At 46.6% G+C, this 26,891-nt stretch overlaps 1 protein-coding gene across 1 annotated transcript in view; it reads left to right on the forward strand.

Moving 5' to 3' along the window:
- The window catches only part of LOC142575388 (uncharacterized), a 209,542-nt gene that overhangs the window by 117,678 nt on the left and 64,973 nt on the right, over window positions 1–26,891 (forward strand). Inside the window, exons 8-15 of the mRNA XM_075684725.1 lie at window positions 1,642–1,723; window positions 6,574–6,601; window positions 7,124–7,233; window positions 12,029–12,104; window positions 12,209–12,276; window positions 14,684–14,795; window positions 15,970–16,051; window positions 22,381–22,476. Coding sequence (XP_075540840.1) covers window positions 1,642–1,723; window positions 6,574–6,601; window positions 7,124–7,233; window positions 12,029–12,104; window positions 12,209–12,276; window positions 14,684–14,795; window positions 15,970–16,051; window positions 22,381–22,476 — 654 coding nt within the window. The remainder of the gene's footprint in view (window positions 1–1,641; window positions 1,724–6,573; window positions 6,602–7,123; window positions 7,234–12,028; window positions 12,105–12,208; window positions 12,277–14,683; window positions 14,796–15,969; window positions 16,052–22,380; window positions 22,477–26,891) is intronic.

Genomic DNA, 26,891 nt, shown 5'->3' on the forward strand with positions numbered 1-26,891 from the left:
CGTTGTCGTTGAGTCAGTAGAGATTATTTTTTGCACCTTAAGGCCGGTTTTCCTGCAAGGCACTGTACGACCCTAATGCTGGTACAGTCGGCACTTCACAAAGCTCGACGTATCATTTTTGACGCGCTGAATTTGATGCTTTAAAACTCTGGTTCAAGCATCGCAATTCCCACAGTTGCGTTTTTGATCGGGAGTCCCCGCTACGCGTGCCTCATAATCGTGGTTTTGGCCCCGTAAAACGCCAGACTTTCGTTTTTCTGCGTTTTTGATACTCCAGAGGTAGTTTACAGTTCTGAATAGTTCCGTGAACAATTACTAATGAATTAAAATGAATTAAAATAGCCTCAGTTATTTTGTTTTCCTTTTTTTTTTTTTGCCCGACCAACTGCGCCGTAGCATAAAGGCAGCGGTGAGTGCACGGGCTTATCCCCAAAGAGAACGTTTCGTGTTCATGCTTGCTTGCTTGTTTAGAAATAGTAAACTATACGTGCGCGTTGATAGTTCATTCGATATTCGGAGTTCACATTTCTCGAACATTCGTATTCCACCCGATTCGGAAGTATCACTACTCGAACACCTCTGGAGCCTAATATACGTACACGTTCAGAGCTAGTGCGTTTTGTGAGGTGGCAAAGAGAACCTTGTGCACTTGCAGCTCCAATCTCGCGCGAGCGTAGTGAAACTAATTAGTACGTGCACACAACGCATCGTCATCGCCTTAACGACGAACCAGTACTGTCAATTATCAAAGGCGTGTCGTGAAGAGCAAAGAGTAACTTAATTAGCTAATGAGTGCATAGTTCGCTTCGCTAACTCAAGTTTGCCTGGGGTTTTACGCATCTGACGTTTGCCGCATTTGTTGTGGATAAGATAAGATATCCTTCTACGCATTTGTTGTTTCCTCCTTTTTTTCACCTTCTTCTCTAAGTGGCAGTTCGCGAAAAAGACGGCATCCTGGTTATAACGTAGTGTTTTGTGTTGAAGAAACATGATTACATATACGGTCTGTTGTGCACGTTGTGCACTCGCTAGTACTTGCTTGTTGCTGCTGCTCGTCGTCATTTCTTGGTCCGTCGCGTACGTGTGATGAGGGGGGGGGGGGGGGGGGGCATACTAGTTTTTTTTCTCTTATTGCAGTCCCTGCTCTTAAGTTGGTGCATCTAGGTTTCATTAATTCTTCTTTTATTTTTATTCGCTCACTTAGAATGACAGTCTGCACAAAGCAGGTCGTAATTTCAATTACAGTTTGCTTTCGTGAAATAGAGCAGAAAAAGTACTTTCTGAGCAAAATAGAAGCATAAACGCAGCGTGGCGCAGTAAATAAGCATAGAAACGGTGCTTTACATGTTCCCGAGTAAACGTCTGACAGTTATGGAGGCTGAGGGCATCGGGAAGCGCTTCGGGAGCATTCAAATAGGAGAAGACCGTGGCCTGTTGCTTTTTGATCATAATTCAAAGAATAAAATTAAAATAGTTTAACGCTCCTGCGACGTCGGAACGCACATTTTTTTTCGAGAGAGAGACTACGGCAGAAATTGTGTTGTGCTCCTTGGGAGAGAGTCTGAAGAAAATCTCTTTTGCTGTTGTTACTGGATTATATCAAAAAAAGCTTGCTTTTGTCTTTATTTGCCCTTCTTACAGAATCATCTTGGAGTCTGCGTATTCTCTTCACGACAGTGCCTTCTTTAGCAATATCGGGACTATCCTGTTGTTCGCAGTGCTGGTGAGTGCCTCGTATGTCTTTTACACGTGCATGCATGCGTGCTTAAACATACATACATACATACATACATACATACATACATACATACATACATACATACATACATACATACATACATACATACATACATACATACATACATACATACATACATACATACATACATACATACATACATACATACATACATACATACATACATACATACATACATACATACATACATACATACATACATACATACATACATACATACATACATTCATACATACATACATACATACATACATACATACATACATACATACATACATACATACATACATACATACATACATACATACATACATACATACATACATACATACCAACACAAATTACCGCTCTCGGTGAGGTAGCTATCCTCAGCAGGGTGACTAGGAGGAGAGGTTGGAAGTATTTTATGTTCAGAGAGAGATTGCTGGAATTCCTCCTAACACGAAAGGAACAGCGTGTCGCAGGGCGAATGAACACGGCCACGTGGACGCTCGGTCTTAAGTCAAACAAATCCCTGGACGTGGACGAAGCGAACGCACTGCGCAAACAGTTCCGAGCGCACGGTGCATGTGCACGGGCGAAAGTGTCGGGCTCGTTTTACCGCTGCTTATGCAGGTGCGAGCGCGCCGCACCGTTTTACTAATTCCGGAGACGCGGCAAGACGAAAAGAGCAGCTTCGCACCACCCGTCTCCTGGGTCGACCTTACCTGTTTTTCGTCGTCGTATCGACCACCCCCCCTCCCAGCTCATTGTTTGCGCTCATCGCTGCGAAAACCCAATTAGCTATGCAAATAAGTTGTCCTTGAAATAAATCAAGTTCATGCGAGGCGCTCTTCCTTTTCCTTTTTTTTTTCCTCCTACTTTGCCTGTGTTTGCACGCTTGCGTGAGTACGTATGTGTGTCATGACAGCATTGCAAATCGCATTGAAGAAACACATGTAAGAAACACAGGGTAGCGAAAGAGACGACGAATGAGAGATCGAGAGAGAGAGAGAGGGGGGGGGGAGTTGCATACGTATATGCGCCTGTGCATTTCGGCTTTAACGAAATTGCCCCTAATGTGGGGAATTCGTTAGTTGCGGAACTCATGTCATCATTCCCTCCCTCCCTACGTCCACCAAACTTACAACTCCGTCCCATTTCAGTGCAACAAAGAAAGCAGTGATATAAGGTAGGACAGACAACTCCGACCCGTTCACTCCAGCACGATCCGTTTTGCGCACGAACCACGGAAAGCGCGATGCTATGACGAACAAGCTAAAAAAAAAAAAACTGCGGGTGGACGATTACAGCGTAGCAGCGTAGACGATGAATACGCGCGCTCCATTGCGCGCGTGTTTATCTATACGTCGTTGATTTTTGTCGCACGAGTCGCGACAGCGTCATCGATACAGCCTGTCGGTTTCCGCGAGGCGCGCCGCTTGCGTTTCACAGCGGTGAATAAACAGCGAGGGAAAGTTAGTTTGGGGGACTGCAGCGAAACTTCTCAATTCTGATTACGCACCGCAATATACTCTGCCGCTGCCGCCCCATGCAGTTTGCAGCGATAGCCGTTTGACGCGTGCCTGTTTGGCTTGGCTACGTTCGGACAAGTCCAGGGCACAGTGTAAGATACTTCACCTTGCAGCGCGGTCCGGAGTTTTCGGCGGTGGTGGCAGCTGTCCTAACACGTTGCACAAATTTTGTTTCTCGCGGAACTGCGATTGTTGCGAAAGATCATCCCACTAGCATATATTTAGTTTAGCACCGGTAAAGATGTTGGGCAAACTGGACAACAATCACGATTTATTTTTCCCCTCCGTGTTTTTTTATATATTTCCTCTAATTGAATTCGGTCAAATATATGTATAGCGGCAGAACCCGTATCACGGTGAAATGTCGACGTTAATGCGATTAGCATTCAAACACCTCAGTGTTGCCACCGCCGAAAGGCGTCGTGTGTGAGGCGCGCGTAAGCAGCCAGGCTTTGGATCCTGTCTCCCGCTTCCCTTTGGACACGCTGCGCCGTCTGGTGGCGCGGCCGCGAAGTTCGCGCGTGTATGTATATATATTGTAAGGAAGATAACGAACGGGAGCGCAGAGTCAGCAGCATCGGCAGCATCAAGCGCGCAGCAGAGGCTCGAGCTAGGGGACTGTGCTCGGTGTATCCTAGAACCTGCGGTCGCTACGAACCTCAATAAATATCCTTTATAATATACTCAGGCGTGAATATATACGTAAGACGGGGGCTCTGATTTCGCCCAGCAACGGAAAATTTTTTAAAGAATTTTTTTTGTCAATGAACAGCGGCATGTATCGAGCGGCCCAAGCTGGCGTCGTAGAGAATCATTGAAAAGCGGCCCACACCGAGTGGAATACACCCAGTGACCTAAGCTGGCATCAGAGATGTTCGTTGAATAGCGACTCATATCCATTAACACACACCCAGTGACACGAGCTCGCATGAAAGAGGTTAGGTCGATTCAAGCATGCATACCGTAAACTAGGTGAAGTTGCCGGATAACGCTAATCGCATTAAAACATGTCCGACAGTTGGTTTCGAATCCGGTTTTCCCACAGCAAAGCAGCCCGTACTCTACCCAAGTTGGTGCGGTACAGGTTAGGTCCATAGATACCTAACAGTGCGTGAAGTATTCTAAGAACGCCAATGGAATTAAAAGGGGATAGACAAACGCAATCACATTTTTTTTCTTAATTTGCCGCAAAGGCTGGAAAGGAAAGGCGATCAAAACTGCCACATGTGCCATTTATAGATCACAGCATTCGAAAAAAAGTCTGGTTCCAGTTTCTGGAGTTTGTACTCCCCAATCGTTCTGCTCACAGGTTCGTGAAAATATTCCGAAAGTGAAATCAAGCCTCCATCTTCCTCCGACGTCTTCGTCTTGCTTCAACTGCATCTCATCACCACTTGTTTTCTTTTATTAAATGTGCCTCCAGAAGCCGTCGGCGACGCGTAAACATTTCCAAAGCCTGCTCGGAATTATAAAGTCTTTCATGTAGCAAACTGAAATAGCCAATGGTAACCGCGCTATGTGAAGCGAATTTGAGTTCTGCGCCTCGGACCCTGTTTTTTCAGGTTCGCTAAGCTCCGTTTAGCCTAGAAAAGCCGCTTGCGTGCGCTGTTTCTATGAATATTATATCGACCCGGCTTATATGGTGACACGCCTACGCGCTGAGCAAATGGCAGCGCTGGTTTATAAGGCTTTCGTGATGTATTCTAGGAAGATTTTCAATGCTCCTGATGCCTGAAGCTGCGCCAGATCGGTCTGACCATTGATTAAAAAATTGATCAGAGCTGGCGATTTATATAAAAATTAAACCCGATTAATAGGAGCCTTTAATGGATCATATAATGCAATGGTATTTTCTGATTTGCATATTACGTGGTCTTAAGAAGATGACAGGTGGTAGTTTATGTACGTATACACTTGGAAGAAAAAAAAGCCGCGCTGCAAATGGGCAGTTGCGGCCTCATGGTATATATTACCACGCCAGCGACAGTTTGCGCGAGCGAACATATCAAGCACATTAAACGCGTTCAGACGCAAACATGAGCCAAAGAAGCTTAAATTTCTCTGGCAGTCCTATTGCAAGACGCGCGCGCCTTCTTAGCAAGAAGGAATGCCGCTGGCCCTTTTGTTCAACGCCCACGCACTACGGGCTGAATTTTTCCTCCGTCGTCTCGAAGTTAGGCGCCCATGCGTGTCTCCCGGCCAAATCAAAAATCCACTCAGACCACTCAGCACATCTTAATGAAATACGAAGGTATTCACCCAGCGAGACCCGTAAGTAACGTGTACACCTTCCAGAAGCGCTTGGATTTAAAGTGGACCGAAGGATCAACCAGTCGGCAGTCGAGATCAGCAAGAGACGTTTAGAGTATTGGTGGTAAAAAATGCAGTGAACATGTTGATACGACCGGATCCGTTACAGGCATAGGTATAGCGTTACAAGGTAGATAGAAACGTTTTGAAGAAGAGAAAGCAGATTAAGGAGTTGTATACGAAAATGCCAGAATGAAAACCATGTACAGCGTACCTCGATAACTGATACAGGCTAGGTGACCATTCGTCACCGTCCTGGTTCGAAGGTGATGCCAATAATTCATCATCATCGGTCTGAGAAACCCAGATAGGTGCCGCATCAGCACGAGTATTGTAGCTCAGTAGCGTGCGTTTACATGACTGCGACAAGTGGCGTATCGCGTCGGATTTATGGCTCTAGGAAGGGGAATTGCATTGATGCGACAGGGGAGGGCATGGTTGGAGTGTAAGCGCTGGCGTATCGCATTGAGGGAGTGAGAGGCGGCCACGGTCACGTGCTCTCCCCTACTTGCCGGCGGAATGCAAATCGCCGGAAACAGGTTACGCTCTGTTTCAGACGAAGGCGGATGTGCGGCATGTAAACGCGCTGTCGCATAATCATAAACGCCACTCATTGCAGATGGCGACACGCTACGGTCGCACACGTGTGTGTGCGCGCTTAATACGTCTTTACCTCCCTTCCTTCACGCTGAGCAAGTGAATCGGGGAAGTCCGTGCGGGTGCTCGCCTGAATTCGCTCGTGCGATCTCAACCGGCGAGTCGCTATAAATGTAAACGTCGCGAATAAAGGATTAATCGAATAAGTATTATAAATCGTATTTTCCGTAATGTGCCCACAATCCGTCTTTCTTGAATTCAAGAAAGGGAAAGAGGAAAAGAAAGGTTGTGATGGGGAAAATATAAATTCTAGTAAGTGGAGATGTGCATGCAGTCTTTTTCAGACAAAACTGACAATGTTCTAATTGTTGTCTCAATGTTGCTACTTTTCAGGGTACAATAATAAATGCCTTCACAATAGGTAAGTCTCGTACGCCACTATGTTAAAAGTAAAGTGTTTGGTTTTTCTGTCGGGATTCTTTCCCCGAAAATGCTGTAACAGGTTAAAGTAAGTGCACTCTGAAAGCTAGACTGTAAAATGGTTAATCAGCCTTGCTAACGTGAAATATTTTAGAAGTATAGCAGTCTAACGCTGTTAGCTTATTGCTTCATTGTATCATCAGCAATATTGCTGATGATGCAACCGAAGTTGTGCAAATACCGCAAAGCAATGAAAGAGCTCACAGCAAGAAATATATATATATATATATATATATATATATATATATATATATATTTGCTGCGTTTGTAAGAAAACAAAAATGGCGTGGCTCCTATATTTAGGGCCGCGTTATTTTGTACACTTGTCAAAGAGGTGCCGATGCTGACAAAGTGAGTACTACTATATGAGCTCACGTAACGTTTGACAGCTACTTAGCAAAAAGTAAAAACTACTAGAAAGAAAGAACGGGGCCCTGAATTAGTGTATGCGCGTGTGCTGCAGGTCCAAGTTTGTATTTTTTGAACAACATCGGAGCCATCGGCCTCCCGGACTTGAACCTGCTCGAGTGCCTTGTGTTCAGCTCTCTCATCTCGGCCGTTGATCCCGTGGCCGTGAGTCGACTTCTTTCCGGCATTCTTATTATTTCTTTATTTTTGTCTTTGTGACCTGTCATCTTGCTGTTTCATTGTTCTTTACTTCCCTTCTCCTTATCTTCAACTTCCTTTTCTGTCCCCCCTACTTCCTAAACTGTAGGCACTCCTTGTGCCCCTCTCGGGGGCAGTTGGGAGCCTGCTCCTTCCCTATCTCCCTCTCTGTGCATTGTACTTGTGTTTTCATGTATTATTATTATTATTGTCGTCGTCGTCGTCGTCGTCGTCGTCGTTGTTGTTGTTGTTGTTGTTGTTGTTGTTGTTGTTGTTGGTGGTGGTGGTGGTGGTGGTGGTGGTGGTGGCGTTGTTCCTTCTGTTTCGTTGATTTTGTATTCCGTGCAGTATAAGTGCGCCGAATCTCTACGCAGAGCACAATAATGTTTCGACTGTAGAAGTAAGTACTCTTGTTTACGATAAGTCAGAAGTCTCTTTCTGACGTTGGGAAGAAATTTGTTTTTTCGGCGGCTTTTATTTTCTCTAGCATGGAGAGGAGGGTGAGAATATGCGACACGCAAGCTAGACGACACGCAAGCTAGGAGGAATAAATTGCGCCACGCATCTAATAATCTACATACGCCGGTGAAGTCCTTGTCGCTGACACCATTCTTAACCATTTTTGTCATTGTTATTATTGTCGTTCGTACAAACAGGAGGAACGTAGTAAAAGTTATCGCTAACCATTACCTTCTCTATTGCACGGTGACATATCTAGCGCGGAAAGAGGCACTCAGGCGGAGTGATTGCTGGCCAAGTCTTCCAGGTTAACGCCGCCTTGGTAGAATCACCAACACCAACACTATTATAGTTATGGTGTTGGGCTGCTAAGCACGAGGTCGCGGGATCGAATCCCGGCCACGGCTGCCTCATTTCGATGGGGGCGAAATGCTAAACACCCGTGTACTTCGACTTAGGTGCTCGTTAAAGCACCCCTGGTGGTCCCCCAGAATACGACGTGCCTCATAATCGAATTCATTTTCAATTCAATTCAGTTTATTTTTTATTGATAATAAATTGTACAAAAGAACTGTTGGGCCAGTAGCCAAAGGCTAGTGTAGGCCCATAGTCATAGGGGCCTACACCACTATTAGGAAACCTTCAAACAAACCCGCTCTAGCGCTGGTGTAGCCGCGCGCGAGTGCTTGAGCGGCGAGGACAAACGAGGATTAAGCTTTGACCACCGTGTGTCCTTTGCCGTGCACTTGAATCAATGGCACACGTGCGTTTTTGCAATGCGCCCCTCATCTGAATGTGGCCGCCGCGGTAACAGATCGAACCGGCGACCTCGTGTTGTGTGTGTAACGCCATAGCTTCTGACTGAAAGATGTTGTTCAGCCAATGAAACACGTTGTTGAGCTAATTGCTGCATGTTTTAGACTAGGACCTGTCTTCACAAAAAAAAAAAATCTCCTTGCGCTAAAACCCTTCATTATCCCGACGACGGACGTATTGTTACCGACCGCGACCGGACAAAGACAAAACGACACTTACACACGAAAAGCCATGTGGGTGCGGCCCTTGAATAGTGGCGCAGCAATGAGAAAAGAGATGAGAAATTCAAACGCAGAGAGGACTAGGCCCGTCTGTTGCTGCTCCCGTCCGTGTCCTCATTGATGCGCCACCGAAGCGAACACAGCGCTGCCACTGGGCTGAAAAATACTCTACACTTGTCAAATATTGTCGTAGGGTTTGTGAAGCGCGGTATGGCGCGGTGCAGCGCTGCCATCAACTTTCTTGATGACAGTGGTGGTGCGACCCACCATCCCGTTTCAAATGGGACGCTCCTAACATGACATCCATCCGTCCATCCATCGAGTCAAGGTGGAGTGTTGATTGCGCGACTGGTTTAGAACACGAAGGCCCATTGGAATTTTCTTCTGTGCCGTCTGCAGCAACTTAAGCCACGGGTGGAAGTGAAGTTGGAATCTCCTGCTCCATTTAAACGACCAGTGCTTATGATCTCGCCCCATTTGCGATCACTATGGTCTCAAAATCAACATTCAGTGCTGCGAGGAAGCTGCGAGGCGTGCCAAGTCGCCGCAATGTGCTTCGCGTGCACCGTGTAGCACGCACTGGAACGTAGTTCCGTGCTTCGATGTGTCGGCTGTATTGCAGGTACAGGCTTTGATTTAGTATAACCGTACGCTACAAAAACGTTTGTCTATCTGTCTAATATTCTATAAGCGCCTGTAATACGTTCCTGTGTTGTGCAAAAATTTAAAATGCCGTGGCACAGGCGCAGATTGGTACGTCGAGGGCTGAGGACATGCGCACGTTGACTCCTCTGATTGGCTCGAGCGCCCGTTAGCTTTCGGCGTACCGCAAACAGAATGTGGGACAGGATATATAGACGCCGCAAAGTCAGTCATCAGACACTGTTGTCGGGGCAACCGCCCTGACAGACGCTTGGAGGCTGTGCCGTCGTCCGGGCTCCAAACGGCCGGTGGAAATGGCGTTCGCGTTATGACGTTTGCTCGCCTCTGTCCACAAAGTAGGAGCGCACGCCCATACGCCCGCCCAGGATTGAAGGCTCTCTCGTTCTATCAAACGAAACGTCTGTAATAGTATGCCCCATCGGCACGATCCGGTGCGTCTTCAGACCCTACCGCCGCTGTCTCTCTGGATAACACTGACAGATCCGCCCTCACTGTTTGCTTTGCGAGATTGGGCCATATACCCAGAAACCGAACGTGACTTGCATTTATTATCTGGCTCATTGTCTTATTATCTGGGAGCGTTGTGCATTTTTTGTACTTCGATAAAACAAGCTAGTCGAAGAGGGTATTGCCGACAGCGAAGAACAAAAACAGGTGTTTTTCTCATGTCAGCGAGCTACGTACGCGTTGTGAGAACAAAAATAAAAACCGCATTTTGCCCCTATTTCTAGAGAGTCGCAGCACTCGTTTAAATGGGCGCTCGTTGCACGAGTCTGCCTGTAGGGTTGGCGAGCTCACTGATGATGTAAATCATTTAACGAGAAAAAAAAAACGGGATAATAATAAAACTATATTTTTTTAACACGAGCAGGCCCGGGTAACACAGCCTTGAAAGTAGTTTTCGTTTAGAATTTGTCAAAACATAATTATAAAATACCTGAGATTATGCAACAGCACATACATCAGACGTTAAAAGAAGCAAATGCGGAAACGCAGCGGCAGTTGCGGGAAAACAACACCATAGTTTGGTAAATAAAAAGAAAAAGTGTGCCGGTCTTCCATTATGAACGCAGCAGCATAAATTTAGCCCTTCAAGGGCCCCTCGCCGTGCAGGCCCGGCCATATTGAGCTGACAAGCGCAGCGCATACAATGCGCGCTTCCGGTCATGGATGGGTGGATGGATGGTTGGAAAAACTTTATTGACGGTCCTGAGATACGCGATTATCGCACAGCGAGCCGCTCCCACGTTGGGACGGGCAGGCCAAGCCTGGCCGCCGCATCGTGGGCTCTCTGGACGGCTCACGATCACGTCTGCTAAGAATAGCATCGCCACGATCCGCGAAAAGGGCTGCAATTTCAAACTAAACGCCGTTTGCCTTCCTCCTCGCGTGGGCCACGCTCTAAGATGGAGGGATGACCTATATCAGCAAGTGCGCCTACGTAGTACATTTATATGCTGCGACCTCGCTCGCGTGGACACGTCGAGAATTATTCGAGGCAACAACTGTTATTTGTGTAAGCTGTTGCTTCAGTAGGCGAACTAAGGTTTAGAAAAATAATAAAACCCAGAAACCGAATGTCTGCGTGTATTTGTTTTACTTCGCAACCCAGCAAGAGAGACGTACTTTCGTTTCGTCTGCTTGTTCCCACGTCGTGCAGTCGAGCGCGCTTAGGGCGAAACTGTCATTTCCTTCCGTGTTCCAGCGCGAGATCATGATCTGTGATCTGCTTGCGACTGCCTCAGTGTTCGTGTAGCACTGACTTATACGGCTAGTCAGGTGTTCGCGTGCACAGCGCGAAAAATCGTGCTCCGCACGAAACGAGACAAACGCAACAAGCTCGAGCGCGCGACCGTCAGTGGTATCGTTTAATGTGGGGAATGGCGCTTATCCCTGCAGTACGGTAGGAAGCACGGCGCGGCGTCAGGGGAAGTTGGAAATAAAGATAAGAGGAAGGGAAGAGAAGTGTCCTTGTTGGCGGTGACGCTCGCCTTCTGAAATCATCAGTTCGCGGCACGGAAATATCTTTATTTCCGCTATTAATGAACCAATTCGGAAAATTATTGCGGTAGAACGCTCTACAGGGCACGTAACAACTACCAACGTATAACCAATATTGTCTGTGTAGCCTGGTGAGGGGCCCTTCAAATATCTTCCATTGCGTACAAATTACTACGAACCTTATGACCATGTGCTTGTGGTGGGCCCTGAGTATGCACGCGAAAGACTGACAATGGTGGCTACCTTGTGACATTTATACAGTAGACCACTGTCGGAGGACCTCTTGCTAGGCGCAGTGCCAGAGTTGGCGGACGATGGATACAATGCGTGCTCTTTCACGTTTCTTAGGCGACACGTGCCTGGACTCACGCTTGTGGTAACATTTATGCAATGTGTCCTTCACCTCGTTCCTCCCATTATCATCCCCCATTGTGACCCTTTTTCTTCCCCTCTTCCCCTACCCTTACGTAGAGTAGCAGACCAAATGCTCCATTTTACGGCCGACCTCTCTACATTTTCCAATCATTAAACTATTTCTTCTTCTTATTCAACTTACCAAGTGATGTATATATATAAAAAAACTAACTTACTTTTCCTTGCAGGTTCTAGCAATATTTCAAGAAGTTGGAGTCAACAAAGTATTGTATTTCTTAGTCTTCGGGGAGTCTCTACTTAATGGTAAGTTAACTAAAAAACCGGACTCGCTTTCTTGAGCCGCGTGGTTTGCACTACAGTGTGACTCAGTTCCCTCCTTGTCTTCGTGTCTATCCTCTGCCAAACAGATGCCGTGACTGTCGTCCTGTACAACATGATGGTCGGGTTTTACGGCAGCGAGATCACAGCCCAAGAAGTGAGTCTGCGTTGCACTTGGGTTCGATTGCTCTCGCGCGCATGAAGGACAGAGCCCTTAAAATAACTCTTGAAAAACAGAACCCTTATAATAATGCTTGAGGGTCAGAACCCTCGAAAACTACATTGTAAGGGAGGGATAGATAGATGGATGGCTCTTAACGAAAATCCACAGACACTTGCCATGGCTGACGACGTGGGATGCTACTCCGCTGGTGTTAAGTACTCGTATGACACAAATGGCACATGCACTTTAAGAAGCGCTTTCGTTGCGCGCAGTGTGTTACCAGTGTTTCGCCACGGCCAAAGAACGTCTACCTGTTTTTGAGCTAAACTCGTGGTGCGAATGCGAGGCGGCCTTCGGAGATTGTCTTGTCTGATGAACGTCGACTGCAGTCGAATAAGACATGCTATAGAAGTTTACGGAAACATTGCACACGGAACACACCAGCGAGTCTAATTTATTAATGCATGCTTAATGGTAACTTTTAGTGTTTCTTTAAAAGGGGACGCGAAAGGCCAAATCTTGTTCAGGCTGTAGTAAAGTATTCCTCCAAAACTTTGATCTCGTCCAGTTGGCGGAGAAAATTGTGATTACTGGGCATCTTTTATGGCGCTGTATTTCGCAAATTTCTCGGCGAAAACACAGCGCAGAAACGTTAGCGTGACATTGTGGATTTCGAGATATTTTGTCAGGTTTTCGCCCGTTTCTGGTGCCGTAAAGGTTCTGAAAACGCGTTAGGTATAGTTCTTGTTAACCTTATAAAGCTGCGTCGTCCTTGTTTATCGGCACCCGGCTAACCATGCCAGCAGAGACAGTGTAAAATAACCGTGACGTAACGACTTGCTGTCGAGAGGATTTCGTTGTGTCGTCGCCCCTCGCGTCGTCCCTGTGGCTCTCCAGGCTCCCTCTCACGATATGACAGATATTCTTGCAATTAAAGGAGTCTCATTTAATAACAAATCTTAACGCACCTCTCTAGACTCCCCTTAAGGGTACATTCTAACGACTTTATTTTCGTGATTGACTTTGTCTTTCCCACGCACTCTGTCCGTTCTGTACTCCTGTTCTTTTATTATTATTATTATTATTATTATTATTATTATTATTATTATTATTATTATTTGTTTATTTACTTATTTATTTATTTATTTATCCTCCTTTTGTTTTCGCGTATTGAAGCTACTTCTCACGAATGCCGCGCATTAAATTTCTTTTAATTTACGATGTCATTCAGACTGGATAGCCCGATCCGGGGTCTCGTGTATTTTCCGCGTATATTCGAGTTTTCTTATGGGAACGCGCACTATACATTATGTATACAGAAAGCGCCGAACTTTCTGATGTAAACACATTTTCTCTCTTCGTGCACGAGCGTGTGCGGGTGGAGCGGGGGGAAAACGGGTGGAGCATACGACTGCACCGAAAATTGGTCACGTGTTTCTGGGCAACCACCGATTTTCTTTTCTTCTCTTTCTCTTTTTATGTGTGAGCTTCATTTAAGGGAACGTTGAAAGTGAGCTGGCGTGACTCTGAATGCCATCGTACTCTAAACGCACTCTGGGCTCTCGCGATGTTGTACTCTGCCGCGGGCACGGCTGTGTCGTCCGTGGCGGCAAACGTATTCGATTCGACGTGAATGGTACGTTTGTTCAAGTGGCAATCTCGTCACAGCCGTGTGTGTGCGTGCGCTGCGGGCGGTCCACTCCAGTGCCGGAACAAACAGAGAAACCACGAATAAGCGATCGCAGCCCGTTTTCGTTGGGAGCAGTTTCTTTTTTTTTCTTCGCTGCGTTGAATGTCAAATTCTTTTGACTTCACTTCAGCTTAGGTTCTCGCTTCAGCGTATTTTTTGCACCAAACGTGCAAGCTCTTTTCAAAGTAGTAGCCGACGCTAGCTTTGCGTTCCAGTGAGTTGTCTTGTGTGTTTTGTCAATTTTTCTTCTTTTTTTCAGTGTGTGTTATCGAAAAGAAAATTGCTTGACAAGCTATTTTGTTTATTTGACGTCTTAGCGTGAAAACGGGACGCCATATTATGCAAAGCCTGAAAAATGGAAGTGTGAGGGACGGCACAGTTGTAAAGACGAATGGTTAGAAAGATGAACGAAGGCTGTAGAAGCGGGGGGCACAACCTTTACTTTCGGTTCGCTGATTTTGTTCATTTAATACCACACTTGTCTTGCTAGTTTCACAACTTGCGATGCTGGAACAAAGAAACGTTATCGACGTGGAGAGGGGGGGGTGCAGGAAAGGAATAGACGCCGCTGTCATGCCTGAACGAAAATTCTTCCACGGACTTACTTTCAATTTACTGCAAAGAACGAAAGATATCAACAGGGAATTGCTCTCGCGAGCGACGACAAGATCGGCAGCTGAAGGCAGTGGCGCTTCCTCCAAACCTGCGCAGATCGGCGTGGGCTTCGCTGCGTTCCTGTCCGTGAGTCTGGGTGCCTCGGCGATCGGCTGCGTCATGGGCATGATCACCGCATTCGCCACCAAATACACGCATGACGTCAGGGGTGAGCGGTTTGAGCTTTCTTCTTTGCACGAGACGGCGTGAACGTGATTTGCAGTTCATCTCCTGTATAGTTCGAAGTTTTTGCGCCGAGATGGTGTCATTACTCTGACAGATCTCGCCCAGCACGTTACGGACGTGCTGAGGAAGAGGTTGAAGAAGAGAGATGCGAGTTCATCGTAATCATGATCGTCATCATAATCGTAATTTATTCAGCCCTTAAGGGCCTCTTTCGGGGTATTACATCAGAAAGGGGGGAAGGGCTACAAAGAAGAATACATAAAAACATAGCTTGCTTTAACATGGCTTCCGATAAATTGCAAAAAACACGGCTTTACCTTAACATAAAACAGCTAGACATTTGGCCAGGCACTGGAGAATGCAAATGGCATAACTTCGAGAATTGATTTCTGGGATGAACTGTCATCATAGCCGCTTGGACTTCGAAGGGTTACTCTGGTAGACAATCTGATGTGGTAGCCTGTTCCATTCTCCAGTCGCTAAATGTAACAAAAGAAAAATGGTTGGGGTAGTTGAACTGGTCAATCGGAGACTTTAGGACGCTGTGCTGGGTGAATTTTGTCGAGTGTACTGTGGCATGGTACTTCATGCTTTGGGAGGGGCTTCGATTGTTCGCTCCTTCTGAATTTCTTGCGACAGGCAAACGTGGTGCGTCTAGCTACAGATACATATTTCACGCGGACTATTGGCTATTGCAAATGGGCATGTGAATTGCAGAATGTCGCCGAATGTGCGTTGCTTGTTTTCAGAGCCCAGTAAAGGCTGAAAATTTTATTCTTAGTTTTTGTTTTGACGTTTTTGTAACTGCACACACTTAACAGCGTTGTCCCATCATCAGAATTTTGTGCGTGCTGTTTTCTTTACCATTTGTATATGTTTCAACGGTAAACATGAATTGAACAGCTTCGCTAAAACTGAAAAGAACGTCGCTTCAGTGTCTTATTAGTTATTAAAATAATGCCGAAGTGTACAGTTGATGGCGCCACGCTGACTACGTGATTCTCCAGCTTAGTCATTTACGTCGTGTAATTCGCATTTCTCGCCCATGTCTTAGTGGACAGTTAGAATCAACGAGAAAAAAGTTTAACTGGAATTGTTCCTGCTTTCCTTCTTTTCTGCGTTATTTTTTCTTTTCCTCCCCACGCCTTTCTCCGCAGTGGTCGAACCTCTGGCTGTCCTAGGCATCGCCTATCTATCGTACCTCACCGCTGAGCTGGTCCACTTCTCGGGTATCATCAGGTAAGCCAAGCACGTTTCTCTCTGACGTGACTTCCGACAGGCACAGTTACTCTGTGAAATTTAGTGTTACGAACTTCCGCATGGACCGCCACGTTACCAGGAAGCGATGTCTAAACTAAACCGTATACATAGTTACAACGTCAACTAGCTCTCTCTCGCCCACCACGGTTGCTTAGTGGCTATGGCGTTGCGCTGTTGGGCTCGAGGTCGTGGGTTCGATGTCTGTAGCGGCGGCTGCATTTCGGTGGGCGCAAAACGCACAAAATGCTCGCGTACAGCTTACATCATAGGCGCACGTTAAGGAATCCCAAGCGGTCAGAATTTATTTAGTGGTACCCCACCACTTCCCGCTTCGTGATAATGATCATTGGTTCTGCGCGCCCCGCAGTTTGCTTTTTTTTTCTTTTACGCGCTATATTTCCCCGCAATAAAGTAGACAGATTTCTAACCTGCGATTTCAAGTATATATAGCCAAGGCTGCAGATTGCTCACGCTTACACCGGTCATACCACACATTTTTATGGGGACAAGTAGCAGAGCCCCAGTGGCCTCGGTATGGCATCTTTGGCAGTCATCCAAATACACCGCATATGCTATGACCCCTCTTCCCCTTACCTCTAATAGCCGAGTGGCAGGCCGAGCCCATCATCATCATCATCATCATCATCATCATCATCATCATCATCATCATCATCATCATCATCATCATCATCATCATCATCATCATCATCATCATCATCATCAACAACAACAACAACAACAACAACAACAACAACAACAACAACAACAACCACAACAACAACATCATCATCATCATCAACAACAACAACATCATCATCATCACAACAGCAACAGCAGCAGCAGCAGCAGCAGCAGCAGCCTATTTTGTGTCCACTGTAGGACGAAGGCCTCTCCCTACGATCTCCGATTACCCCTGTACTGCGCCAACCGATTCCAACTATACACTCTAAAAACTGTTACACCCTTTGGAGTGTATATCTGCCACACAACAGTACTCGTCATCTGTCTTGCTTGCGTTTCCTTTCTTGAAAACGCTGCAATCTTTATTTTCCTGTCCAGAATGCTATGTCATGCTGATAACGCGCATGCCGTTCGTGACTTGGAAGTACCGGGCTCGCAGCGTTAAAGTAAGGAAATGCGGGCAAGACAGATGACAATTATTGTTCTGTGGCAAATATACACCCCAAAGGGTGCAAACGTTTTTAGGGTGTAGCGCCTGCGAATTTCCCTGTTTAATTACCCCACCTAGTCTTCCGCCATCCTCGACTGCGCTTCCCTTCTCTTGGAACCCATTCTGTAACCCTAATGGTCCACCGGGTATCTAACCTGCGCGTTACATGACCTGCCCAGCTTCATTTTTTTCCTCCTAATGTCGATTAGAATATCGGCTATCCCCGTTTGCTCTTTGATCCACACCGCTCTCTTCCTGTCTCTTAACGTTACGCCTAATATTATTCGTTCCATCGCTCCTTGTGCGGTCCTTAACTTGTTGTCGAGCTCCTTTGTCAGTCTCCGAGCTTCTGGCCCATATGTTAGCGCCGGTAGAATGCGCTGATTGTACACCTTTCTTTTCAATGATAATGGTATGCTTCCAGTCAGGATCTAACAATGTCTGCCGTATGCGCTCCAACTTATTTTTATTCTTATGCAGATTTCCTTCTCATGATCAGGGTTCCTTATGAGTAATTGATCTAGGTAAACGTACTCCTTCACAGACTCTAGAGGCTGACTGGCGATGCTGTACTCTTGTTTCCTTGCCAGGCTATTGATAATTATCTTTGTCTTCTGCCTATTAATCTTCAACTCTACTCCTACACTTTCTCTCTTAAGGTCCTCAATCAAATAATTGAGGCCGAGCCTATAGGAATGTAGAAAACCGAAAATCCAGCTATTCCACGCACACAAACAAAGTTCTAAGCGATACCACATAATGCCTTCTCATCATGTTCCAGAGGTGACTGAAAGGCGCCCCTGCAATCTACGAATCTGCGCCAATAGCAAAAGGAACACTTAATCTGTGTTCCAGCGAGGATTCTCGCAAACCTATTTTTCAGGACCTAACACACCTTTATTTGCCGCATTTTAACTCTCGCGTTCAAGAACCTCGCACATGGTACTTGGTGATTTCAGCTCGGCAACAAGAAACAAGAATTACCGTCTGTAAACGCAAATCTGATATTTTTCTTTCATATACTGAGGCACCGTGTACACGCGGCGCAGGTATCATGTGACCAGCATAAACTTGGAAAGGTTAATTATGCCGCATCACTCACTACTGAGAACTTTAGTTAAGTAAAGGAGCTTATTTTTTTCAGTCACTGTAACTTGAACCCCTTTCTTCTTACCGCCTCCTTAATCACTTTCTTTTGTGGCTCGCTACCCACAGGTGCCCCTGAGTGGAGCTACTTATAATGTGCCTGAGAGCTCAACCGCTCTTCCTTCAGAGCACGCCTACCCGCTTGCTTCGTTATAAACGACTCGGCTGATTGATTGCTCGTAAAGTGAAAGATTAGCTCCGTGTATCATAGGAGCCCAGAGCCTTTCGGGTTCCTTTCTCTGTATTCGCATTTCGTTTACCCTTTCGTCACGCGAGGTATAGTCGCCCCCTAGCTTGACTGCCTGCGATGTGAGGCACGCAAGTAATTAAGAAACGCGTAATGAAGATGACACATGCTACATTGCGTGCAGCGAAAGACTTGGAAAAAAAAAAGCGTCTCCTGGTATAATGAATGGCGCGCTTGTATGCATCGGCGGGAAGTCTGTATTTTCCACATAACGGCGTAAGTATAACGGAAAGCTTGCAGCAGGCGCAACGGCGACAGAAACAGCAGCTGCGTCAGCATCTACGCTAATGAGAGAACAGAGCACTCTGTGCGTCTGACAGGGATATTCATTGCGCTTTTCGACAGGTATACAGTTTTTTGGGCCTCGGTAATTTGGCTCTGGGTTCGCGTACGCCTGGTTGGCTGGATTGTGGAATTAAAAAAATAATAATTCTAATAACAGAGAGAGAGAGAGAGAGAGAGAGAGAGGTGCAGCAAGCTCTTGCTACAACTGAAAAACAGATGTCGACCCGCACAACTCGTGTCGCCCGTGCGAACAATCGCGATCATTACTTTTAGCGAAACAAAACGAACGAGCAAAATGGACTGCGCACAGAAAAAACAACTCTTAGGAAATCAGTAGTTTCGAAAACGAATGTCATGAAAAAGGGAATAAGTGGCGTATTCTGATTTCTTCGGTAGCTACAGAATATGTCATTGAATATGCGAGCCTTCAATGCGTCCTATCTGCTATCGCGCCCTTATAGCCTATGCGCAACGAACGCACAGGTCTGCTTCCTACTTTTAGGTCCTTTATAATTACGTGCGCTAAATATCACTGTCACTGTCTTATTTAAACGGGCTCTTTTCCAGTAGAAGCCTTCGCAGTCTACAACGTTATAGCTTTAGGTAAATTAAAATACACTATGCACATACATCATACGCCGACCGGTTATATTCTTTTTGTGCATTCAACTCCGTTGCAAACGTGACCGTCACAACAACAGTCGGAAGGCGATGAATGGTGGTCGGATACATTACACAGCGGCAGAACAGCGTTCTGAAACTCTTGTACGAACTTGGGTTGCTACTTTCACGAGTTCAGGAACCAAACAGCTTGACAATGCATCCGGCAAAACTTTCACTGAAAAAGCTATTTTGCAATTATTAGATAACTGTTGGACCATTAGGGCTACAGAATGGGTACTAAGAGAAGGGAAGCGCAGTAGAGGAAGGCAGAAGACTAGGTGGTGCGCTGAAGTTAAGAAATTCGCGGTTGCTAGTTGGAATCGGTTGGCCCAGGACAGGGGTAATTGGCGTTCGCAGGGAGAGGCCTTCGTCCTGCAGTGGACATAAAACATGATGATGATGATGATGATGATGATGATGATGCAATTTTGGCAGAGTTGTCTCTTACGCTCCGTTCCGATCCGCTCAGGTTTCACGCGCTAGCTGAGCCACGCCTTGGAGGCACTGCAGGGAACTACGTAGGTTTCGCGAGCGATGCGCTATCAGCTTGGCTATACGAAACGACGAAGCCAAGTGGGTCGACGTGCCTTCGCCTCCGCTCAGTCGGCTTTGTAGCGGAGCGAAGGAGCGGGCATTACGCGCACGTGCACTAGCGTTCCCGCAAAGCAGTTGTGTGCAAATTGCTGGGTGGAGCGGACCGTAAACGCTCAGCGAAAGCTCGATTATTGCGATTAGCATTCTTTGGATATTTCAAGCGCGTTTCGGTCTGCCGGCATCTGTTTCACGAAAAAGTGTAGGCCGATCACGAAGGTAGTAAATTCTAAAAATGTGGGCGTATAACATATTTCACGGCCCTACTTAATGAAAGAAAAGGAATTCTCCGGTGCTGGGCCCAATCGAACCCACGTCCATGGGTTCCTCGAGCATTCTAAGTGTTCGCTCACACCGGCGCGCCACCCATCTCGGAGGCTACGCGCCGACTTCGCGGGCCCGTCGCAAGATGGCGTGGCATGGCCAGAGGGAAGTGTAGCAGAGGAACCAGGCGGCAGTGCACGGTTGATACATGACGCGTTTCGGTGTTTGCAGTGCGGCGTGTCGCCACTTCACTGCAAATCACATTAACGTCGACATCGTGAGATAGATTCTGCTGAATATTTCGTACATGTTTTAGTCATCCCGTCTTCTGCGCAGTGCAAGCGTTCTGTGTTTGTTAATGCTCATTTTTTCGCGCAACTTGCATGTTGTGCGAGCTGTCCGCACATTTACGCCTATGGTATTGTTCGGCGTGTGAATATATATATATATATATATATATATATATTCTGCAGGAGCTTTGCTTATATGTGCACCGATTATACGTGCGCTTACACCAGTCTACGTAATATTCTTACTTCGTTTGCTCGTTTTTTGTTTATTTACTTCAACATTTTATCATGTCTTGTGAACGAGTTTGTGAGCAGTGAATTTGGAACCGCCGTCTTCCGGCCGGCATGTTTCTGGCCTCCGCGATCGTATTTGGATGAGTGCGAATTAAAAAAGAAAAGACGTGGTGGTGTAATTAGGTTTAGATGCTAAAGAATCTCAGGTGGTCAGAATTGATGCTGAGTCCCCCACTACTGCGTACCTCGTAATAAAATTGCTGGTTTGGCGCGTAAAATGCTAGAATCTAATTTACTTCTTTACGCGCATGACGTTTGTCGCCTGACAGTATCGTGGGCGCAGCGTTGTAGATAGTTTGCACGTCACGTCACAGGCGCAGCTTGTCACCGTGCTAGTGCCCAAACATGGCGGCTACGAGGACGGCAGTACACCATATTGACAAGCGTACTTGTTTATCTCTTCCCACTGTCCGCTTTTCATCGGCTAGCAAGTGTTAAAGTTCTATCGCTCATCGCAAGACGCGCCTTTCTGTATCCGAACTTCCGAATTTTTTTCGCCGAGTCTATCTGTTGTCTGTGTTGCTGCCGAACCTCTTGTAATCAGATTGCATGCACTACGCGAATAGTGTTGTATATTCTAGAATGCACACGAGCACCAATAGTTACGATGGAACCTATGCAGTGTCATGTATAAAGAGCTATGGCGAACGCGCCTCAACTGTAGTGGCACCCTAGCCTCACCTCTGGATCAGATTTCGACGATCAACGCATGCGCTGGTCACTATCATTCTGCCCTAGTGCACTCTTTTCTGCCCAAGTGTAACATGTTATTTGTGGGCATAGGTTTGCCCAATAAAGAGTTCGTTTTGCGACTCCCTATTTGTGCCATATGGTCTGATTCTACCAGCGTCGCTACAACGTGACAACGTCAGCAGGTGTACATTGTTTTGCCATTTGACAGGGACCGCTTCTCACCGGATTGTCGCTGTAATCTATTTGTAACTCAGTTCACGACTCGTCGTGCTGTGTCTTGTTTACGCAGCTTTTCGAGTTGCCAGTATACCCTAATATGACGGCCACGATGACGTCAGTCTATGCACTAAAGGAAGTCGACGCAAAATAAGTTACGATTATTGTTTGTGGACAATACAAGTCCCAAAGCATGCACATATTCCTTAGAGTATACCTTTGGCTGCAGACTCCGAGTCAAAAAACTTTGCTCATCAAAAATAACTGTAAAAAAACTGTGAAATATTCAGGCTTGAATATTAAGAAATTGTATATCTTAGGTGGTTTTACACCGTCGTGTCCGAGTACTGTTTCTTTTTGGTATCTCTGATTGATTGATTGATTGATTGATTGATTGATTGATTGATTGATTGATTGATTGCCATAATGGTGCCTCTTTCTTCGTCAGCATCATCTGCTGTGGCCTAGTCCAAGTACAGTACGCCATGGGGAACATCTCGCGAAAGTCCTACACGACAGTCAAGTACTTCACCAAGATGCTCAGGTGAGCTAGCGCATCAAGTACGGATCGTCCGCGTTTGGTATACATGTGTTCTTGAGCCGCAGCCAATGAAATACACTTCTGGTGGGAACTCGCCGCGATGGCTCAATGGCTACGCCGTCCTGCTAAGCATAGCTATTTGCGGTTAAGATATTCCCTGCCCCGCAGCCTTACTTCAACGAGGCAAGCAAGAAGAAACGGTCTTGCACCGAGCAGTGCGTGCAGTTTGTCGCGCACCGGACCTAATGTGTTATAAAAGCAATTATCCCTGTCTCTTCAGGCGATGAGAAACACCGCGGCAGTACTTAATGTGATAACATGGCGCTATGCTTGAAATCCAGTCACTACACACATTTCTAACCGACAGCCTGAGTGAGAACAGAGCTAGATCAAAAGACATCGAGGCATAAATAAACACCTCCGTAAGCAGTTCTGCAAGCTAATAATTTCTCAGTCCAGAACACATCCAATTAACGTCCAGAAGCGCAGACTGTCAGTGTCGGGCTAGTCGATAATCAATCATTTGCAATGAGGCGAAAAGGTCACACGCAGGACGGGTTAAAGCGTCGTGTCCTTTGTCTTTTTCACCTGTCCTGCGTGCCGTATTCGCGCTATAACGTACATTACGAGTCTGCTGCCTTTCTGGAAATTTGGTCATCTCAACATCCCCCCCCCCTACCCAATGGTATATAGACAATTCCAGAGAGGATTTTGTTTCGACAAAAGCTCGATCTCAAAAGCTATAGCGCCTCCCAGTCACCGATAACGGGCGCGTGACTTGAAAACCGTGCCACTCGGGCGAACGAAAACCGAGCGCGAACTCGCGTACGCACACACGCAAGTGTCAATCACGCATTTACATAGAGAAGGCAGAGTTGATCTGCCTTTAGTCCTTTCAACCCAGGCAATGTATGTCAGAATAAACAGAAACTGAAACTGAGGTTCGTACGATCCAGGTTTTAGCAACCACAGCAGCGCTGTTATAGTTCTCATGTCGTCTATTTGCTCTCCCCATCTTCCGTCCCGTAGGGTAGCAAACCGGATGCAATCCCAGTTGACCTCCGTACCGGCAATTGCCTCTCTCTCACTCACTTTGGCCTCTTGGAGTCTGCTGTAGGCCGCGAAATACGTGTCAGAAAAATGCGAATGCGAGTGCCAGTGTTTGTTCGGCGCGTTTCCGAGCCCTGGGAAGCGCAAATACGAAAAAGCTTCCGCGTTCTCGCGTAGCATTTCAGCGGCTGGCGGGTGAGTCAAGCGGCGACGAGGATTCGGCGCGTGTGCGAGTCCCGACTGAAGTGTCATCCCGCTTGACGGAACGACGCCCTGACGTCGCGCGTTCGTTATTTGAACGGCGCGGCTCGGTGGGCCATTATTAGGCGCCGATGGCGGCGCCGCGACTTGTACCACCAGCGCGCTCGTTTCAAGAACCTGGAAGACGTCAACAAAAGAGGGAGAGATCTAAAGTATATACGCGTCAACCCACTTCATGTTAACGGCACGTAGTTGGAGCGAAGACAACGCAACGGAGTCGAGCGCTATATGTGCATGCTATAGGCACGGCACATCGTAAACGCTCGCTATTGTTTTGTCTCGCATGCCAGCGCGTCCGTCTCTTTTTTTTTTTCTAGAGAAGCGCGGCTTTGGCGATGTTTTCGCAGTGTGCGACTAGCGTGCTCCATCGCTCATCGTCAGCGGCACCTCACCTTGAAGTTCGAAGTGTTTGGCAATACAGAAAGGCTCGCAAGAAGTGGTCGCGCCTTCCAAAAGAGATGCCGTAAATAAACACCGACGGTACGCGACGTTCTTCTTATACGCAGTTTGTGTTTGCGCATAGATACCTGCAAACTTTTACTATTTTAACAGGACAACGTTAAGGGCTCCGCGTCGCAGAAAATCCGCGGTGTCGGCGTCCGGCGTCCCCGTGAGCGAGAATTCCCGTATATATATATATATATATATATAATATCACGCCTTGCTACATGATATGCGGTATATGCGGGCTATATTGCCACACCGTACTATCACTAAAGTCGCTCATACCTCGTCTTACATTCTCGTCAAAGTTATTTCTGGGAATTTTGAGAATGACAGCCCACATGTCATTCAAATGTCACGAAAGAAAACACCGACAGCGCATGCCTTTTATGTTAAATCTTCTCGGACTGAAGTATTAAGAATGCGAAACAATAACCGAAATCTAATTATGATGTAATTTTTTTGGCGCGGCTGTGCACAACCTCCGGGTTTGGCCCAGGCAAGAGGCCGCGTTTCTACCACAAATCTCGCCTTCATGCATAGCGTTCGCCGCCAGCGTTTCCCGATAAACATCACGGTTACATAAACTGCAATAGCCGGGAAGCGTGAGAAGTAGTCGGGGATCCTTGAATTATATCGCGTTCCACTCTTAAAAGCGAAGTTTAAGCGTCTTCCAAGTTTCTTATCGTGAATTGCCCGACTTACAGCGCTTGTTTACAATGGATGTATTGGCAACAATAACTCGCCGATGTCTGCATTTGCGCCTATAGTGTAAGGCTAAATTTATTTCGAAATGCACTTGCTAAGCGATTTTTCATAACGTGATTTTTAGGGTTCGTCCATTCTGCAGGTCTACCCGCGCAGCAAGCGACACCAGCCTAGGGAACACGTATGACGGCGACCTAAACGCCGCCGCCGTTCCGTGACTTTTTTCACGAATGTTCTTCGCAAACATTCACAGCGCAGGTCATGTAGCGGCGAATGCATAGAGGCAGTGTGCCTGTTGATAGCATCCTTACTGAACGAAGCCTGAAAATATTTATCAAATGTTTCGCATCTTGAGTAAAAGTAATTTCTTGTTGTGGTTGTTGTTCTTGTTTTTTTATTTTATTTTTCGATTCGTCGTTATGGCGCAGTGGCTATGGTGTCATGTTGCTTAGCACGAGGTCGCGCGCTCGATTCGCGGGAGCCGCGGTCGCATTTCGACGGGGACGAAAGTTCAAAAAAACCTCGCGCGTACCCACATCTAGGCGCTCGCGAAAGGACCCCGGATGAACGAGTATGACCCGGGGTCCTCCACTACGGCGTGCGTGCCTCGTAGCACCATTGCTGCTTTGGGACGCTTTAGACTCCACGAATCAAACCCCGCGAAACAACAAACACACGTACAATGGCGTGCGTTTGATGTCTCGTAGCGCGACCTTCCGACTAAATGAAGGGCGGAGAGCCCTCCCTCCCCACTTCCCTCACCGGGAGCCGGAAGAAATTTCGAGGTCGGTTTTGACGCGTGAGGCGCGATGACGGCCACTGTATGCGTTTTCGTTAGCGATGAAGCTCGAATTCCAAGTTTCTGTCTCTGTTTTTCTCTCTCTCCGTCTGAGGCAATCGGTTTTCCTCAAGTGTCCGCGATTCGTCGTTTCGGCGGGCCTGAAATTCCAGTTTACGGGTCAAAAGGGTCGACGAAACAATGAGAAGCGCCGGAGCAGCCTGGCCTTGAACGGCCTCTAAAGGGGAAAAGGATAACAATAATAAGAAGACGCTTCAGCGGCGGCGGGATCCGGCGGGTGCATCTCAAACGGGACCGCCAAGGTCGTCGCTTATGGGCTTTCTCGATGCCTTTGTCTTTCGCTTTTGCTTGATGTTTTGTTTCCCAATTGCTTTCGGTTGTGCTGACTAATGGTCCTTGCATGATACTTGTTGGTCCTCGAGAAAAGTGTGAGCAAAGGAACCGCAACGCGGGATTGAAAGAAAAAAAGAGAAAGGAATATGCTATTTAAAGTATTTGATTTTAATTTTATTTAGGCACCTTACTTATAAGAATAATTTAAAGCGGGCTTCCCGTTTCAAAACGGCGTCCTGACACTTATTTTTTTCACTGATTCAGCTACAAAACAAAAACAAAAAGAAAATTCTTCGGCGCATTTTTCAGGTATATACCGTATGCCGTGTCACCAAAAACACATTCAAGCACTTACAAGTACTACACTTTACTTATCTACGCTAGCCAAACACGAAAACTCAATCACATATCTAACATCTTGTCTCCTCCAGTTGACCGTCTATATATCTTACAGTACTGATGAAACGAGGAAAAGGAACGGTTAGGGGGTCAGGCAGCCGTGCCTCCGCTTTGCAATACTACACGCGAGGAAGGGGAGCAAAGGGAAAAAAACACTGCCGCCTCCGTAAATTGATCCTCCGTTGAAATTTCAACTGCACCCCTCCTGCACTCCCCCACCCCTCTCACACACCCATACTCTGATTGCTGTGACGCAACTTTAATGTTCTACCTGGGGCTAGAGATTGCTTTTACAAAATATTGCTTGCATCTCATTCACATGTGTGACTCGTTGAGGTGCGAGGAGACAGTCGAACACCTCTTCTGTTCTTATTCTCGTTATGATTTTTTTTTCTGACTGACAAGATGGACGTAGAGTATTATC

This window comes from Dermacentor variabilis, chromosome 3, assembly GCF_050947875.1.
Source record: "Dermacentor variabilis isolate Ectoservices chromosome 3, ASM5094787v1, whole genome shotgun sequence".
In the NCBI taxonomy this organism is placed as follows: Eukaryota; Metazoa; Arthropoda; class Arachnida; order Ixodida; family Ixodidae; genus Dermacentor; species Dermacentor variabilis.